Source organism: Nematostella vectensis, chromosome 3, assembly GCF_932526225.1.
Source record: "Nematostella vectensis chromosome 3, jaNemVect1.1, whole genome shotgun sequence".
Lineage (NCBI taxonomy): Eukaryota > Metazoa > Cnidaria > Anthozoa > Actiniaria > Edwardsiidae > Nematostella > Nematostella vectensis.
This window is the reverse complement of record NC_064036.1, coordinates 6,972,225-6,990,608: the sequence shown is the minus strand read 5'-3', so window position 1 is coordinate 6,990,608 and position 18,384 is coordinate 6,972,225. Positions and strand designations below refer to the sequence as shown.

The 18,384-nt window shown below is 39.2% G+C and overlaps 2 protein-coding genes across 2 annotated transcripts; one reads left to right on the top strand and one right to left on the bottom strand.

Annotated features, from left to right (window-relative positions):
- Positions 1-508: 508 nt before the first annotated feature.
- Positions 509-5,904, bottom strand: LOC5513615 (neuronal pentraxin-2). Its single transcript, XM_032383210.2, has 5 exons — positions 5,752-5,904; positions 5,022-5,265; positions 4,024-4,157; positions 2,425-2,703; positions 509-1,439 (listed from the first exon to the last, which is right to left on the bottom strand). Exons 1-5 carry the CDS (start codon positions 5,831-5,833, stop codon positions 1,186-1,188), a joined length of 993 nt encoding a protein of 330 aa, XP_032239101.1. The 5' UTR covers positions 5,834-5,904; the 3' UTR covers positions 509-1,185.
- Positions 5,905-7,623: 1,719 nt separating this feature from the next.
- On the top strand, positions 7,624-15,444 carry LOC5513627 (bone morphogenetic protein receptor type-1B). The gene is made up of 7 exons (XM_001633846.3): positions 7,624-7,821; positions 10,955-11,239; positions 11,511-11,628; positions 12,123-12,255; positions 12,842-13,511; positions 13,918-14,054; positions 14,309-15,444. The coding sequence occupies exons 1-7, from the start codon at positions 7,755-7,757 to the stop codon at positions 14,462-14,464; spliced, it is 1,566 nt and encodes a 521-aa protein (XP_001633896.2). The 5' UTR covers positions 7,624-7,754; the 3' UTR covers positions 14,465-15,444.
- Positions 15,445-18,384: the final 2,940 nt, after the last annotated feature.

Genomic DNA, 18,384 nt, shown 5'->3' with positions numbered 1-18,384 from the left:
GATTTAAAAAATATTAGAACGCTAGAATAAAACGATTTCATCCCATTGGTCTTTTTTCATCAGGCTAGCTATGAAGTTTTACCGTTGGATCCGCGATAGGTGAATGATTATGATCAATGTAATGAGTTCACAACACATCGGATAACATTTGAGGCAGCCTTCTATCTAATAAACCATAAAAAGCGCGATTTTGTACTTAGATATTTTAAATGATAAGCTTCTCAACCACCACTCAAATAATCAAATAATGAGATCTTTAAAAAAAAAAAACGCGCGAAAATGCTCGGCACCGCACGCGGCGCTCACATATACCATGAACACACACACATTTCCCAGTGTACTGATTAGACTCTTTTTTTTTCTAATGTTTTGATAGGAGAGAGGCTGTATCCAGACGAACGTAAGAGCCATGTCTCGGGAATCGATACCTCAAAGCTCAGTTTGAAATATTTGTCTAGTCAATTTCCCAGATTTTTCTATACATCATTATTAGGGTTTTACATTTGGATGGAGGAAACAGTATTTATTGAGTTTGGGTGCGCAAACAAATATATAAATTGTATACATATATAATGCGAAAAGTCAGTCTTAAAGTCTAGCGTTCTTTAATAAGGAAATACCTCTTATTTGTTGCTACGTGTTTCTACTTATCTTAGCTAGATTTTTCTATCCTGATAAAGGTTTACAATGCTATGATGGCAATACTATTTCCGACCCAGAGCTAATAATCAATAATAACATTAAACGTATATTTCGTCACGATGGATTAATTAAGGGGGGGGGGGGGGGGGGTGAATAGGTTCGCGGATCGGCAGATTCGGCTACGAAATGTTCACGGATTACGGATTTTGATTTTGATTTTTTTTTTTTTAACAATTTGGGCGCGGATTTCGGATTCCGACTGCTTTGACGGTCTAATTTCGGATTTTAAATTAATTTCAATCGTTGCTATTAGTTATCTGTCAAACCATGCGGATCTAAAAATATCTGTGGATCCACGGATTTGCCCCGAAAATGTATCGGATCGGCGGATTTACATAACCCTATTCACCCCCCCCCCCCCCAATAAGACATCTGCCAAAAAGGGGAAACTGTGAAATACAACTTAATAAATTTGGTGTGGTTATAGCTCATAAAGCGCATTTGGGGTGCCCCAGAGCGCAGGGAGTATACGCATTTTTATTCTCACATAAAGTCTGGCTTATAATAATGATCGCTCTCTTGTGTAAACTCCGCCGTGCAAGCCTCGCCCTTCACACCATCTTCCAACAGCTCACACATCAGCCTTCCGGGAAACCGCCGGACAGCGTTGAATGATTTACAGTTAGGGTTGCTAAGGCAATGATGGGCACACGTCATTATATCCGGGGCTTCCACTTGTCTGATCACGTGACCGGGACATCGCCCCCCTCGAAGCTGTGCGAAGAATCCACGCAAACCTAAAATATGTAGACAACAAATAAGCGCCCTCCTTTAAATAAGCGCCCCCCTCGACCTCAAATTTTGGAATAAGCGCCTCCCTTAAAACGATCTCAACAAAAGCAGCACTTGAATGCTAGAAATCTCGTTTTTTTTTTGCTGCGCCAGAGAATTTAGATGAAAGCGACAGCGAAGACGATATTGTTATCGAAGCCCCAGTATCGATTTATAAACAATGAAAACATGCAGTCGTTTTACAGTATCGCAAATAAAATTTTATTCTCAATCGATTCATAAATGTGGACTTTAGAAGCACACTAGCATACACACATTGGCACCAGTCGGGCCAAGACGGGACGCTAGCACAGTCTATTACCCGTGCAGTTCGGCAACCATGGACAGCTGTTTCGTCCTTATTAGGACTCGTCAGCATGGTATAGCCGGTTTGCCTCAGTTAAACTTCATCGGCAAAAAAACTTCAGGGCGACTTTGACTCGAACGAAGTGCTTTAAACCACAGCTCAGATCCATGTGGGATCTAGAGCTGCGACCGGGCTAGCGTGATGCCAATTGTGCGGCTATGCCATGCTGACGAGTCCTAATAAGGACGAAACAGCTGTCCGTGGTTGCCGAACTGCACGGGTAATAGACTGTGCTAGCGTCCCGTCTTGGCCCGACTGATGCCAATGTGTGAATGCTAGTGTGCTTTTAAAGTCCACATTTATGGATTCATAAAGCTGATATTTTCCGCCGAAATCAAATAAGCGTATTACACTAAAATTACACCCCATCTCTCCCCCAAAGACCCGGGCGCTTATTCGAATCACTACGGTACTTATCTCCACCATTGTAGCGTAATCGCGATTTTTGTCATAATTATCGGCTTATTATTATATCAGATTCTAATATTCCGGAGATGCACTATGTAACACTACCTAACACACCCTTCTACCCTCTGTCTACTACACACCACTCACCACACCCTTCTACCCTTGTCATCGCTTACTTTGGCGGTCACATGTTACACTGGTGTCCACGACGTCCACATAGTTTTGTATCCCGAATGTTATCGTCGCTCGTTCCCAGGTCACTACGTGCGCTGGTGGAGCGGCCTTGGTACTGCATTCAAGGAACATGCGCCTGACTTCTAATAAAGTCAGCGGTCTATCCCAGATGTTCAAGCGCGAGATGTCGCCCTTGAAACTGCCTGACAGATTATCGCAAGTGCCACTGAATGGACTGAGTTGACCGATCACAAGGCACCCTCCACCGTTGATCACTAAACCTGCCAGGATATGGAAAGCAGACAAAACAAAAGTCGAAAACGTTTTGGACTTTCTTTCAGTCTTTCATCAGGGCGGCTACAAAAACCTTTATAAGGATAATGCGTGCATACCATATACATATTACAAGTAGCGCATACTAAACCGGCCAAGAACGCACGACCAACAATGAAAGATGAGTTCTGAACAGGATTAATGGACATTATTAAGATGCATGCTGTGTGGTGATGGCTAGCCTCATCCTCAAGCTACTCTCTGTGAGCTCCACTCATGCGGATTCAAAATGGCACACGCTCCTGAGTAGAGCAAGGGGGAATCAAACGGTGACGTCATAAAAAAGGACGCGCGGCCAAGAGTTGGCCGGGGACGAGGCTAGGTGATTGCTATGTTGACGGTGACGATGATTGTGATCATGATGACTGCACCACTAAAATGATGTGCTGATGGTGATGATGGTAGTGGTGATGGTGATGATGATGATGATTATGATGATGATGATGACGACGACGACATGTTTGTGATCATGATGACTACAAGACTAAGATGATAATCATTGTGCTAATGGTGATGATGGTAGTGGTGATGGTGATGATGATGATGATTATGATGATGATGATGACGACGACATGTTTGTGATCATGATGACTACAAGACTAAGATGATAATCATTGTGCTAATGGTGATGACGGTAGTGGTGATGGTGATTATGATGATGATTATGATGATGATGATGACGACGACATGTTTGTGATCATGATGACTACAAGACTAAGATGATAATCATTGTGCTAATGGTGATGACGGTAGTGGTGATGGTGATGATGATGATGATTATGATGATGATGATGACGACGACATGTTTGTGATCATGATGACTACAAGACTAAGATGATAATCATTGTGCTAATGGTGATGATTGTAGTGGTGATTGTGATGGTGATGATGAAATGATTGTGATTATGACTACAAGAGATGGTAATTATTTTGCTACTGATGGTGATGGTGGTGATGATGATGATGATGATAGTGATGATGATAGTGATGATAACTCTCGAAATGTGTTGATGCTGATGCTGATATTACGGTAGATGATGCTGATGATGAAATGATTGCTATTAGGACTACAACTTTTAGTATGATACTAATGATGATAGTCAATTATGCTGATGGTTATTTTAGTTATACTAAAGTTTACGATGGTTAGATTAACAACATAAATGAAGATTTGTGATAATGACTACTTAGGGTAATATAGTCATGAAGATGATGACAGAGTCATGTCGGTTTTCTAGTGATTGGTTGTGCCGTATTCGTCTTCCTACCCTCTGCCCAAGCCATAAAGATGTGAAAATTGTCTTGCTTTCCAGCCGTGAACGTCTTCAGCGAGCCGACTGCGTGATCCCAAACGAAGCAAACATCATGCCAAGCGCCATCTCCGACGTGAGCCTTAGTCACTCTGCAACAACGTGAGACTTGAACAATAAAAAAAATATTTTTGGAAATAAGATAATGGAATTTTCTTGGGTACCCTGTGCTTTGGGCTTAATACTTGTAGCACATAAGGGACGGAACATTTGATATTTTAGCAAGGCACAGACTGGCAGAATTTATCGCCACATCAGGGAAAAAATCGAGCAGCAAAACTGTCCGGGAAAATAAACGTACAAAAACATTCGTTTTTTGACACACCGATGGTCCGTTCCTAAATGCTTTACAGTAGACACTCACTTTCAAATACGGTTCAAATACGTCGATGATCTTGCGAAAAACAAAAATGTAGTAATCTATGCTGTTCTTCAAAGCAGTGAACATTCTCTCTTACAGGTGACGTAAGAGTATTTACCAGGCGCGTACCCAGGATTGTCTTAGGGGGGGTGCTTAGTCATAGTTATAATATGGAAAAGCCTATTTTTGAATTTTCGTTGATAAAAAATGACCCACTTTTTGGCCGCCAAGGGGGGGGGGGGGGGGGTGAGCGCGCACCCTGCGCACCCCCCTGTGTACGCGCGTTTGTACATACTATTGCCCAGGAATAAAGGGCTCTGCCATGCTCGTCGCATGCGGCTGGTTCTCGCAAAGTTATCCTTTTGCCCCCAGGATCTGTGTTACTGGTGAACAGCGATTACAACATACGCTTGAGAGAAAAAGACGAAAACACACGCGCATATTAAAATTTGTAGACTAACGCGTCCAAAACCGCAAAGAAAGCGCTTGACTTACAGTGTTTTCGACTGCAGAACAAAAATATATAGAGATATTTAAGAAGTCTTATCGCGCGCGCATAGTAATGTGTTTTTGAATACCCCATACATTCCCTTACATTGAGGGCAGTTCCATTCCGCTAGCGTCCTTGTACTGGAATATGCTAATAGACGCCGTTGTATTCAGCATCGTCATGAACGACTGACCCAAACTATTCTTGTAGGTAACCAGGCCTTGGACAGTAGAACTAGAGACATCTTTATTCTTTAACCACAGGCAGACCGAAAGGTCCACAAACTGTTTATCGATGGTAAGCTTGATGAAGTTAGAGGGAGATGGTGATGTGAACGCCACGTCAAAATCTGAAATAAAAGGTTCTCTGAATACCCAATGTACTGTGTCTTTTTAGTAGAAAGAGTAAAAAGTAAGAGTGAAAATGGATAGATTGAAATAGACTAGACTAGACTAGAAAAAGAAAACAAAGATGAAAAAAAGATCAGGAGTAGAAGTGAGTAAGAAAGAAAAATGAGAAATGAAAGTAAGAATTAGAGCATCAAATAGGTACCACCTTATATCGAAAGAAAGAAAAAGATCTAGAAAATGAAAAAAGAAAGAAGAAGACACTTGGAGAGTATAACAAAAAAGAAGGGAAGGTCAGGAGAGACTAAAGATAATAAATAAAAAATTCAAATAAGAATTACGAAGAAAAGTTTGAGGGAAAATGATAAATGAAAACATAATCAATAGATTGGTTAAAACAAAAGTGAATGACTTAAAAAACGAATAGCGAGATAAATATGCGTGATAGGTATTGAACTATTTAGAGCCTGTTGCACTAGTGAACTCACCTGAATCGGACAAAATAACAGAATTCACGAAAAGCAAAATTCCTACAGTGACGACTAGCAACGGTTTTGTTGAGTACGACATGCTTATAAGTCCACTCTTAGCTGGGTATGATAATGAAGTACAACTTTGTCCCCCAGGTGCCGGATTGCCTGATGTGTGATGCTGGACCTGTTCGTGTATTTGACTAATATCCCATGCTAAGTAAACTGAACATGAAGGTGTTGTAGCAGTTGTGACATTTTATTGACTATTACAATCGACCAAGTGATGTTTGAGCGAGCTTGATTACCGCTATGTCAACTCACTAGAGGGCATTAGCTAGGTGATGCTTTTGAAATGATCGAGTAATCGTATCTTCCTACTCAAGAGAGCATCCAAACGGGTAATGGCTTTGAAAACTCCTTAGAAAAATCACTCGAATCTTAAGCTTTTTGGTAGAACTTAAGATACGCTGTTATGCACAACAAACTGAGGACAAGCAAATAATGTGTCCACTACAAGCCATTCAATAAGTGTTCATTATTTTAAATTAAGTATATTTTATTTTTGTATGAAGAATATCAGGGGCGCATCTAGCATTTTGCCAAATTGGGGGGGGGGCAAAAAGTTTCGTCATTATTTTACCTTCGTAATGATTTTGGAATGAACAGACACAATGAAAACAATAAAAGAGCATTTTTAGTTTGAATAAATTGAGCGTTCACATCGAAAAAAATTGCGCGAGCATGCGAGCATTAGCCGAAAACTGCGAGCACATCGAAATTTCGGGGGACCATTCGGGGGCCCTAATAAGGGGAGAACTGGTGTGTTATGTATAAACTTATCAAGACAATTTAACTGCCCAGAGATATCTCATGTTCGGTCGAAAGGCTCCGTTTTCTCTCTTTTCAGGTTATTTTTCTGACCTTTACTTTTTTGCGTCTTTTTATATTACAAAACTGTTGGCATTGTGTGGCATTTAGTTTGTCCGGGGAAGTATATCGATTTTCAACGACAATTTGGTGTGCAAACTACACTGTTCTAGGGACCGAAATGCAACCCTAGATCCAAATCCTAGTTCCCATGCGAGTAGTTATTACTGAGTGAAAATCGCAAATAGGTTAGTGTGAAAATATATCGATGTAATTGAAAGGAACATAGTTTTCACTTCCAAGTTAGGAATTCGAGTTACCGAAGGCTTGTGTTGGTTAGAAAATGTGTCCGTTTTTTCGTTCGTTCTGAAAGTTATGTTCGAGTAATCCGGAAACCGCTTTACTTAGGCAAGCAATGCAAATTAACAGAGAACTCTAAAGCTAAATTGTCGATTGTCTTATTGTTTCTTTTGCTTGAGGGACTAATGCGTGCCCGACCCCCATCCCCCCTTCCTTACAGATTGTGTTAAAAAAACCGGTGGAGGAATTTGAAAATGCTGTCTGACAATAGAAAGAATTAGAAATGAAAAGCAAAACAAATGAATAACGAGCCATGAGAGAGATAGAAAGGGTGGGGGGAGGCAATTTCAGTCCACAGTGCGTTGTTGTCGCCAGGAAATTACATAAGCTGTCAAAATAATTTCTTCTTTAGACATGTGTGTCCCTTTGAGTAAAGACATCATCGTTCCCTGTGACAAAAGGCTTCGGATAATTTCATTAAAGAGTTTCTCTGAATGTAGGGGTGCTAAACTTTTGAACTAACTTCCCTCTACCTGCGAGTTCGCAATTCCTTAGCTTTACTCTGATTGGCTCAAATCAAGGCTTGTTTGCTATTAGATCTAATTGTTCTTTGTCAAATTCAAATTTTGGCAAAAAATTTGTTGTGTTGTTTTCCTATAAGGCAAAAGAATAACTTTTAAACACGGGAATTATTATCAAAGGTCAAAGTGCCTTCGGGACAAAATCACGAAGATATTTTTTTTTCATGCGCAATGTTTGAGTGACAGGCGATCGGTAGGGTGCCCTTTACGTCACAAACTGGTCGCTGTTATTGAATCTGTAAGAGAATTAATGGCCGCCAAGCGAAGGGGATGGCTTTAGCCACCAAATCAACCATTTTCTGGGCTTTTTGCATAGGAATATGTCTTCTAATAGAAGGTATGGACTCAAGAAGTGTATTAATTTTTGATTTAATCTTCAAGCAAAGGTGTGAAGCTTCGAAGCTTCCAACAAATAGCATCTCGGTATGTGATATCAAAATGGCGCCAGTGCGGAATGCGAGGCGACACGAAAGCTTCTCTCGATAGAAGCCCGCCTGAATGGCCTCAAACTTCGCCAATGTTACTGCCCTTTAGGAGTTAAGACACTTATAAAGGGGTTTATCGTAAGCTTAGTGGGTTGACTTGTTTCTGTTGATGTATATTGTGGGTATTACGGCGTTATATTGGCAGTGATTGAGCTAGTTCGCGAGGTTCCATGCGTTTAGGCCACTGCAAAATGGCTTACAGAAACACGAGATATGTAGGATTATCGGCGAATTTAGAGCTTTGCTCGTTCTTTTTTGCACACCATAGGCATAATGTTTACCTTTATTGCGTTGATCTTAAGTCGAGATGTTATGTGGCGGAGTGTTCTAACTTGTTTGCCAGCGCGTGGAAAGATTCGATTTGATGCGTACAAGATGAAAAACTACAATCTGGTGTTTCTGAAGTCTTCCGAAACATTCCTTCAGAGATCTAAAATAGATAGTCATACGGTTCGTTTTTGAGTCAATTCACCTTAAGGATAGGAGCTTAAGCTTTACTATAATAGTTGTCATGCGATCAACTCTTTGCATACACAATCAGCTGTTTTATTTTTCAAAGAGAGACATGGTTTCTTTGAGAAACTGCGAATAGTCTAGTCTTAAAACCCGTGATTGTGAATTTAGCAGAGTAATTCTGTTCCATATTAAGTGCACAATGCCATATACGTGTTTTATTTGTATATTTAGGGATATTTAGAATGCTAATTTTTTATTTTTGTCGCCTTGATGTCGTGAAAGTCCAATTTGTCCGACACCTTCGGCCTTGCGGGTGCTAAAGTCATATCTCTTCTAAATGGAATCTTCTTGTGTCCCAGGTCTTTGAGAATATCAAATCATGCTTTACTGGAATAAATTTACGCAATATATTCCTCTTAGCTTTTATGTATATTTACACAAGAGCAAGGACATTAATAAGACAAAGATTCATTGCAAATTTGCAATGAGTAAAGTCCTACTGAAAATAATTTTTATATTTCTTTTACAGTTTATAAATTACACCGAGATAGTATTTATGGATTTGGTTATAAAGGTGTCCTTTTCCTTGTAATTTATGATGAATGAGTTTTTATTTCTTTAAAACACTACATTTTGTACATCACACTTCAACACAATTGCCACAAAGCCTTGTTTTGTTCTCATAACAAACTTCGCTTCCTAAAAAAAGAATGGAATTCAACCGATTATCTAAAGCATAGAACATTGGGATTTGTAGTTAAAAAGTGATTATAACAAAACGTGGATTAAAATTATTTATTAAATGTTCTTTTTCAAGTCCTCACAAGGTTTAATACAATGTTGGCTTTTCCAACCTTGTAGTGCGTTTCAGAATTGTTTTCTTTTTGCGAGCCGTTTTTCATATGGTAATAAAATGCTATGAGACAAATCTACATTTTTAACTGTGGATCATAAAAATCACAAACCAAATCTTTAAAGTGTACTTTAGATTGTACAGTATTGGATTTTGATTGGCACTCGACTAAAATATACAAAAAAAGTCTCAACTATTGTTTTGTCTTGCTCTAAAAATCTAGTTTACGGTCTGAAAGCTTCAGCATTACATCAACTTTGATAGCTCTAGACTTAGCACTTGATTGGCTGTTCCCATATGTCCTTTGGGTAATATCTGAATTTTCAATCTTTTGAATTTTGACACCACAATACTTCAAATTGTGTAGTAGATCAACAACACTGTTGTGCTGAAATCAGGCGGGGATCAAAATGTAGTCAATCTTTAAGTTAAAAACATGTAAAATTGACAGTAGGCCATTTGGTATGGTACTGTAAACAAATGCCTATGGACATCTATCAATCAAAATCAAAATAAACGATCTTAATTTACCTTTTGTTTGTAATGTATTTTTGAATATTTGTCTTGAAGTTGACATACTCAATAGTGCTAACTATACCACAATTTAGCTACTCTGAGGGTATTTGAGCTGTCATTGGCATGTGCATGTACGTCCCCTGTTGTAAAGTGATTTGTCCATACCCCATGCCGAGGTATAGTCTCCCTTATGATTTCACAAGAAGAGGCTTGGAATAAACCTTTAGGTGTGATAAAGAACACACAGATCTAGCTTTTATGCAATAGTTTTTATTGCACATACTACCCTATCTTTAGTGATAGTTCTCAAATTAATTTATGTATTCTGAATATCTTTAAGGTGGCATGTGTTTTGTGATGCCTTTAGCTATAGCTGCAGGGTTACTCACCCGATCATTATTGGATACCCCCAACTAAGTACTTCGCTCTCTTGATCTCTGTTATCAGTACCACCTGTGTATATTGTTAACCTCAATCCCCTTCTTGTTTTGTTCTGTCTTGCAACAAGAATAATGAATGACTTTATTCCTATAGTATATTACATCAAAGGCACACTGCTTAAATGTTTATGCATTATCAGAATGGTTGAAATTTATATATTAATATTTGATAGAAAATAGCAAGTCTGCTCAATTTGGAATTGCATTTTATTATTGATATACCTATAAATAATTGAATACAGCATGCAATGACTTTGTTCCCAAATACAGCTGCACTGTTAATGTTTCCTACTTCTTACCTTTCATCACTCAAAGTCAAACTTTTTGATAATCATTCCTTCTTTCATAATTTAGCAAAATTCATCATAGGTGCAGATGGAAATGATCATGTTTCCTTTCATTGAAATCTCTGTTCCAGTTGAGAGGGAAGGCTCTCTCTCACAACCCCCTGGTAACAGGATGAGCTAGATGGAATGCAGCATTTTTTTGTACCTTGATAAATTATATTAAAAAGAGATGTAACTTAAAAATGTAACTATGATATGGAAGAGAAAAAATGACAATGAAAATGACACGGTCTGCAAAATGCAAGCATTTTCTATGTAAAGCTACTCTAGATAACAAGCCTTCTGTTTTTTAGGACCATAGACTGAACTTGTATGTACAGTAGTAGCCTTATCTAATTGGGGATTAACCATATTGATATCATTCTCTTTGCAGTTTCTCAAGCAATAAGATGCAAATGTAGTGAACATAGCTGTCCTGGGGACAGAATCAATGATACTTGTACCACAACAGGAAAGTGCTACAAGAAGATAGCGGAGGAAGAAGGCTATGAGCTCATCACCTATGGGTGTCTGCCGCCAGAAGAGCAGACAGATATGCAGTGCAATACACCTGCCAGTGCGCATAGGAATAAGATCTCTGTGCTTTGCTGTAACAACAGAGACCTGTGCAACTTTGAGCTTGATCCAACATTCCCTCCCCCGACATCACCAACTATAGGTAGGAGAATACAAACTGCTTTAACTGTGTCTGTGGTGCAGATGTTAGTGTAAGCTGATAATTCCCTTGTCTCCTCAAAATTTTTTTTTATAAACAGGATATTTTATCTTTCTAAGGAATTTCTTCCTATGACTTTTTTTTATTAGATTTTTGCAGATAAAAACCCAGTGACTTTGATTATTTCATTTGTTATCTTTTCTTTCAAGTAATGACCTAAAGTACTGTAATCTCCAAGAAGTTCAAAATTTACCCTCGTGGTTTCTATCTACAGATGTGCGTGCTAGAGTTGATGATGAGAGTTCTGGTTCCAAGAAGTTCTTTATTCTTTTTGTAACAGCTGGTGTGTGCACAGTGGTTCTTGTGATTGTCTTGGTCATACTTTACATAAGGTAAGATAATCAATGCTCAAAAGGTGTAGTCATAATATGATGCCTGACTCCAAACCAATCTTTCTGTATAGAAAACCAACTCCCTTTTCAGAATCTGTGACTTCTACAGAGTGTATAAAACCCTAGTTAACACTACAGATGCCTGTTTTGGAGAAATGTTTGTACAGGTGCCCATATTAGCCAGGCTTCACTTTATTAAATGACTTAAAGTCTGTAGATATCACTTGCAAAGCGAAGGATATACAAAAGTCTCATCATTTTAAAAAAGAAATTTTCTTGCATTATTTGATGCTCTAAGAATTGAATTCAGCCATTTTTTATATAGGATGGATTGAAGTTTACTACTGTATGATTCAAATGGATGTAATTCACTACTAAGACAAACATCTCATTTGAATGGAGTTCCATAGCCTAAGAAAGTATGCTTTAAGTTCCCTGCTTTAAGCAAGTCAGACCCAGGGTATTTTTCACATGGTTTGACTTCCTCATGACAGGTTCAGAGATGTGAGGAGACGACTACCCCTATCTTATGATCTGGAGAGGCGCATTAACTTTATAAGCTCTGGGGAAACCCTTAAGGATTATTTTGATCAGAGCTCCGCTAGTGGATCTGGATTGCCACTTCTGGTGAGAAAAATTGTTGCTTTGATTATTTTGATGACTTATTACATTTGCTATTTGCATGCACCCTATGTCTCGAATGCTGTATTAAGGATGCTTTTAAATTGTACTTAAAAGTTGGAGGAAATCCTTAGGAACTACAATGCTGGACAAAACTGTTGTTGTCTTTTTTGATTTTTCACTGCATAGAAGCTTCAATGATACCCACTCCTCCTGCACGTTCCACCCCTTGGCCCCAGTACAATGTTGTTCAACTTGAGCTGTCTTAGAATTTGAGCATGGTGACATCCAACATTGAAAGGGGGGAAGGGGGGTTTCAATGACATAGTCTTGGGAAGAAAGCTAGTTGACTAACGATAGATATCAAGAAATCCGCCTTTTTTAGGGACGCAACAACTAGTTTAATCCAGCATTGTAGTCAAAACTCTGTGACATTTAATTCTTAAACATGTGAAATTTAATTCTTAAAGGATTGTGAAATTAATTATGGAATTTATGTGTGTACTTTATGTATTTTATAGTTATTAACTTCTTTCCTTTTTTACCTTTATTGGATCAAGCGCATAATTAATATTTCATGACAAATTTCCAGGTTCAGCGCACTATAGCCAAGCAAGTGACTTTAGTTCAAAGTGTTGGAAAGGGTCGTTATGGAGAGGTGTGGAAGGCAAGATGGCATGGGGAGGATGTCGCAGTTAAGATCTTCCTCTCCCATTGTGAAAAATCCTGGATGCGAGAGACAGAAATATATCAAACAGTTCTTCTTCGACATGAAAGTATCTTAGGGTTTATAGCATCGGACATTATTGGAAGTGGCCAAGTCACTCAAATGTACTTAATCATGGACTACCATCCCTTGGGATCTCTTTATGACTTCTTGCGAGGGCACCAGTTGAACAAAAAGATCACTGGCAAGCTGGCGTTCTCGGCAGCAGCCGGCATTGCGCATCTGCATGCTGAGATTCTTGGTACTCAGGGGAAACCCATGATTGCACATAGAGACATTAAAAGCAAGAATATTCTTGTAAAGGAAAATCTTACGTGCTGTATAGCTGATTTTGGACTTGCTGTCAAGTATATTCCTGAGACAAAGGGTATTGATCTAAATAAGGACACTAACAGAGTGGGAACAAAGAGATACATGAGCCCTGAGGTGCTTAGCCAGACTATGGACCCTGAGAGTTTTTCAGCCTATAAGATGGCAGATATGTACTCATTTGCACTGGTCCTGTGGGAGATATCACGGAGGTGTATATCTGATGGTATGTATTGTATTTTACTGTTAATCTACCAATGAGAATGTGCTCCCATATTAACCCTTTTACCAATGGTAGAATTCAAGTTTATTAGCCATTTTGGGGGTTCTTAGAAAAAAAAATCACATATACTTGATTTAACTGCTTTTTAATGTGCCTCTAAACACTTACATGGCATTCAGAGACTAGGATTGAGCCATTTATACATCACCCATGAACCTCTGTGGGTTACGATACACTGATTCGCATGGTAATTGTGGCGGTGAAAGGATCAAATGCACTTGTTGGCTAAAACCGCTGCTTCGTTATTATTGACAGCTCAGAATAATTTGGGGATTCCACTGGGGTGAGGCAGGGCCAAAATGAGTCAAATCTTGTTTTTCATCGCTGATGACATCTTCTCTTAATGCAGAAACAGGGCTGTGTGAAGAGTATGAAGTGCCATACTTTGATGCTGTCTCCAATGACCCTACCTTTGAGGAAATGAAACGGGTGGTGGTACTCGAGAGGAGGCGGCCTAATATCCCTAACCGCTGGTTCAGGGATGAGGTAAGCTCATGGTTAGACGAGAAGAAAAGAGTTTTGGCCTATTTTTCATAGAAACCACACCGCTAAGCTTATAACTCACTGTGAACCTTACTATGATTTCACTTGACTCAAGACTTTCTTACTTCACTGCAACCCACATTGCCAAAGCTCAACTTAATTCATCTAACTTCACCCTACCAAACCTTATGTCAGCCTTAAATCTTTCAACTTATTTGACTTGCAGTACCCTAACCTCTCTTTACTTCACCTCATAGATGCTGCGAACTATGGGCAAGCTGATGGCTGAATGCTGGTCACAGCAGCCAGCTGCGAGGCTGACAGCACTGCGAGTAAAGAAGTCGCTGAGTAAGCTTGTCTCTGCCATAAATAGCCACGAAGTTATCCCTGCAGCTGCAATGTCCCCTGACTGAATGGATGGAGGTTAAAGGGATGGCTTTCACCACACTGAGCGTCAAGTCCCTAATGCCAGGGATGGAAATGAGGCCTGAGACCTTTCACGACAGTCGCAACCAGAAGACCAAAATCTGGCTTTATATAACAGTCGCAAAGTATTCATTCTGGGAAGGCTTCATGTCTGCCTGAAATCAGTTATATGATTGCAACTTGTAGCTCTGTAAAAGACTTGTACTTACCATTTTGGAGTCTGCATCTTTTCGTTGATTGTCGCTATCGCCTCACATTGACGCAGTATCAGCTGCCAAGAGACTTGTCAAGTTTCATGTGTTCGCTCTATTATAGGCGTTAAAAACACAAGGAAGGAAGCCTAAATGTTAGTTTAAAACAATGTGATAACTCCCCCAATTGTCCCTGTAATTTGAGATTTACCTTTCGTCCGACAGATACATTGTTATCATAAGATGTTCTGTTAAGTCATGACTTAAAACCTGTATTAAACGCTTTAGTCATATTATCAATGTAATTATCTGTTCATCTTGGTTTGAGGGAATCAATTGCACCTCCTGTTCTGTTAGGTACACCCCCTACTTTTTGTAATTGTGAACAGTAATTTCGAATGATCCTGATGTTTAAAGATTTCTCTTTTGTTCTCCTTAGTAGCTATTTCATAGTCGTGTAAAGTCAATTATTATTTTTCTATTTGAAATATTACCAAAAATAAACAATGCTAAAAAGTTAAAATCAAGATAGGGTTAAGAAATGGTATTATAACACTTGTAAATAGTGTACATTATACATTTATACATTATTCTGTGAAGTACTATTTTGTTCAGATTAAAGACAAACGCCTATCGATTTGTTATTTTCTACCCATGTTGAACTTGTAAGCATGGCTTGAAACCGTTTTTTTAGAAAGAAAAAAAGGAAAGAAAATATAACATACATTGTACATTTGCTTACCCTATGATGTATGAATAAATTCTTTACAAAATTTCGTCATGTTTGTTGATTCTGCCCGATTTCAATTTAAACGGACATTATCTTACATAGGTGACAATTTCCAATAAGCACAATTTGCGGGGTCAACAGCAAATTTAAACCCATCTTAACCAGATATCTAATTCCGGCAATGGTTGATCATAGCAATTTGTGCAGACCAGGTTCCAGGAAAAGATGTGATTACGGTGTAGAGATCACCAACTTCAAGGGGAGAGTACTGTACAGGACCCGAAACGATCCCAGGACCCGAAATGATCCCCAAAAGTACCCCAACTGATCCTCGGACCCGAAACGATACCGAGGAGTCCCCGAAATCAATTCCAAGGAATTGCGGTAATGGACAAAGGGAAAGCAGAAGAAATACTTGCAATTCTTGAAGCATAATAAAGGGTTAACAGCGACTCGATTTCTAAAATTCCAACACAATACTTCTATTTATTACATTGCCCGACGTTAAACCCATAAACAGAGTCCAAAACAAATACACAACTTTAAATTGCTAGTGAAAGGAATACAGCATAAACATAGCACAGCTTCGCTCAGATCAACCAAACTTTTGACCTTCCATCACACTTAACATTTTGCGGTTCCGACACATGACTCCGACACTATAAATCTCATTTCCGGTAAACATCACCCCTAAAAATTAATATTCATCTGACAACCAAACATGTATTTCACCACGAAATCCTTGTTCACACGAGCGAATATTTACCGACACATTTTAGGCAGCCGGTTTGGCCGAGAAGATGGAATGACAAAAGCACACTAAGTAATACACTCGAACAACCCTTTTACTACCGATGCAAAATATTAAGAGGATGTGAAAGCAATATTATGTGAGTTTTGAATTTCCTCATGTAGTCGTGCGTATACCCCGGCATGATCTGATATGATAGGTCTTTCATTCACCGAAAACAAACATGGCAAAAAATAACTTTAAAACATTTCGCTTTCTATGTAAAGCAGCATGTCCCATCTGCAAAGACTTTCTTTTATGGCTTGTTATGTAAAAATGACTTATCCACGCCGGGCTCCTCAAATTACTATCACAGGAATTGTTAGTTGACCCCAATTTCTGACTCAACCACTGTATTTCCCCCGCAGTCGTATATAAAAATCTTAATACTATAGTTTTAGTTAATGTAAATTTCTTTTTGATAACACAAACAAAGCTAAATGTTTCATATGTTTTTAAAACTGAAAGCCAATCCTTACACATTCCTTGAGTTGTCCATTACTGTTTTTCCTTGGGGTTCATTTCGGGGACTCTTGGGGATCGTTTCGGGTCCCGGGATCAGTTGGGGTACTTTTGGGGATCGTTTCGGGTCCTGGGATCATTTCGGGTCCTGTTCAGTACCCATCTTACCCAGAGATCTAATTCCGGCTATGATTGATCATAGAAATGTGTTCAGACCCGGTTCCAGGAAAATTCCAAATGAATACTCCGTTATACTCAAATGAACCGTTAAAACGACTATCTAATAAAATAGGTCCATTGATCAAACCAACACCAGAGAATAGCAGCTGAAATCTTGAAATGTCTACAAAAGGTGCAGAAGGCTAGTCTGCAATGAGGGCGTTTACCCGGTTGTTTTTTAGCCGCCACTTGGATTTTGCTCAAAACCCAAGATGGCGGCTACAAATCGCTTGAGGCAAGTTTTTCCTTATAAACACCCCGATAAATCGCCTGCATTGCAGGCTAGAAAAAGACACAATCATTTTGACCAAGCCCAATATCTGGTTCTGTTTTGCACAAACCTATCTATGCCATGGTTTCAGAAATAACAAAAAGTGCACTAATCTTGATCTGTGCTAACATAGGCCCCATCTCGTATCTGAATACTCGGTAGTTAGCAGAGCTTAAGTCGTTCCACCTGGAAACAAAATTAAGTGAAACTATTACGAAACTTATTTAATGATTACAACGGTGTTTAAAAAAAATCATTATTAAAAAAAAGAGGGAACCATTAAACGTAAAAAAAGTTTACCCCTCTTCACGTTTATAAGAAGTCGTCGTAGTTTACGTAAGCAAATAACATCGAACAAGGGCTGCAATCCCGGGGGGGGGGGGGGGGGGGGGGAGGGAGGGAGGGACTTCGAGAAAAACAGACGGGGGTGCTCGACAACAAAATCACCCTAAGGGATAGCACTAAGGGCGAGGTCGACAACAATTCATACCCCTAAGAGATAGCAGATTGGGTGTGGTCAAAGGAATTTTTAACCCATAGAGATAGCATTAACAAAAAATGCCCGTTTTAATTGGCTGACGGATCCTGTATTCCATGTTACCGAAAATAAAGCCGGAAGTATCAAGGCAGAATATATTTGAGAGTTTTACGATTTTATTTCGTAGTAAAGTGAACGGCTTATTTCAATCACATATGTTTACTGTAAGCCATGACGATCATGACACCCACAATGTAACGTGAACCACTATAATTTATTCATACACACAGTGAGCTTGGGGTACCTGTGATGAGCCCCCAAATCCCCAATCGAAGTTCAACATTCTCAAGTATGAGAAGTATGAAAGATTTTTTTAGCCGTTTCTAGGAGACCACAAAATCGCCCGAAATCGGCTGAACATTTTTTTGTGCTTTTTACCCAGGTTTGCTTGGTCCAAAACTTGTTTATTAATTTGTCCAGCTCTAGTCAATCCCTTACATTAGGTTGCTCAGGCTATTGAGTTGACTTAAGTTAAGACTTACGTTCAGTTCGGTTTGTGGAGTAAGTATGACCTGACGGTCCTTGGTTCGGTGCCGCAGACGTTGGTCCAAAATCCCCTACCTTGGCAAACGTAATGACGGGTTTAGTGTGCGTTTTTTTTTCAAATGCAACACACGTGACTGCCATTCCTCTCCCACTATTAGGAAGCAGTTGACGGGATAATGTTGGATTATCTCACGTGAAATGCAACACACGTGACTGCCAT

Bases quoted from the DNA above. Each gene is read 5' to 3' on its own strand.
- LOC5513615 (XM_032383210.2), bottom strand. From the start codon at position 5,833: ATGTCGTACTCAACAAAACCGTTGCTAGTCGTCACTGTAGGAATTTTG. The intron at 4,158-5,021 runs GTAAGGGAATGT...ACGTTGTTGCAG, and splicing joins GGAATGGAACTGCCCTCAAT to AGTGACTAAGGCTCACGTCG. The intron at 1,440-2,424 runs GTAAGCGATGAC...TACATATTTTAG, and splicing joins TGTAACATGTGACCGCCAAA to GTTTGCGTGGATTCTTCGCA.
- LOC5513627 (XM_001633846.3), top strand. From the start codon at position 7,755: ATGGCTTTAGCCACCAAATCAACCATTTTCTGGGCTTTTTGCATAGGA. The intron at 11,240-11,510 runs GTAGGAGAATAC...TTCTATCTACAG, and splicing joins CCCGACATCACCAACTATAG to ATGTGCGTGCTAGAGTTGAT. The intron at 13,512-13,917 runs GTATGTATTGTA...CTCTTAATGCAG, and splicing joins ACGGAGGTGTATATCTGATG to AAACAGGGCTGTGTGAAGAG.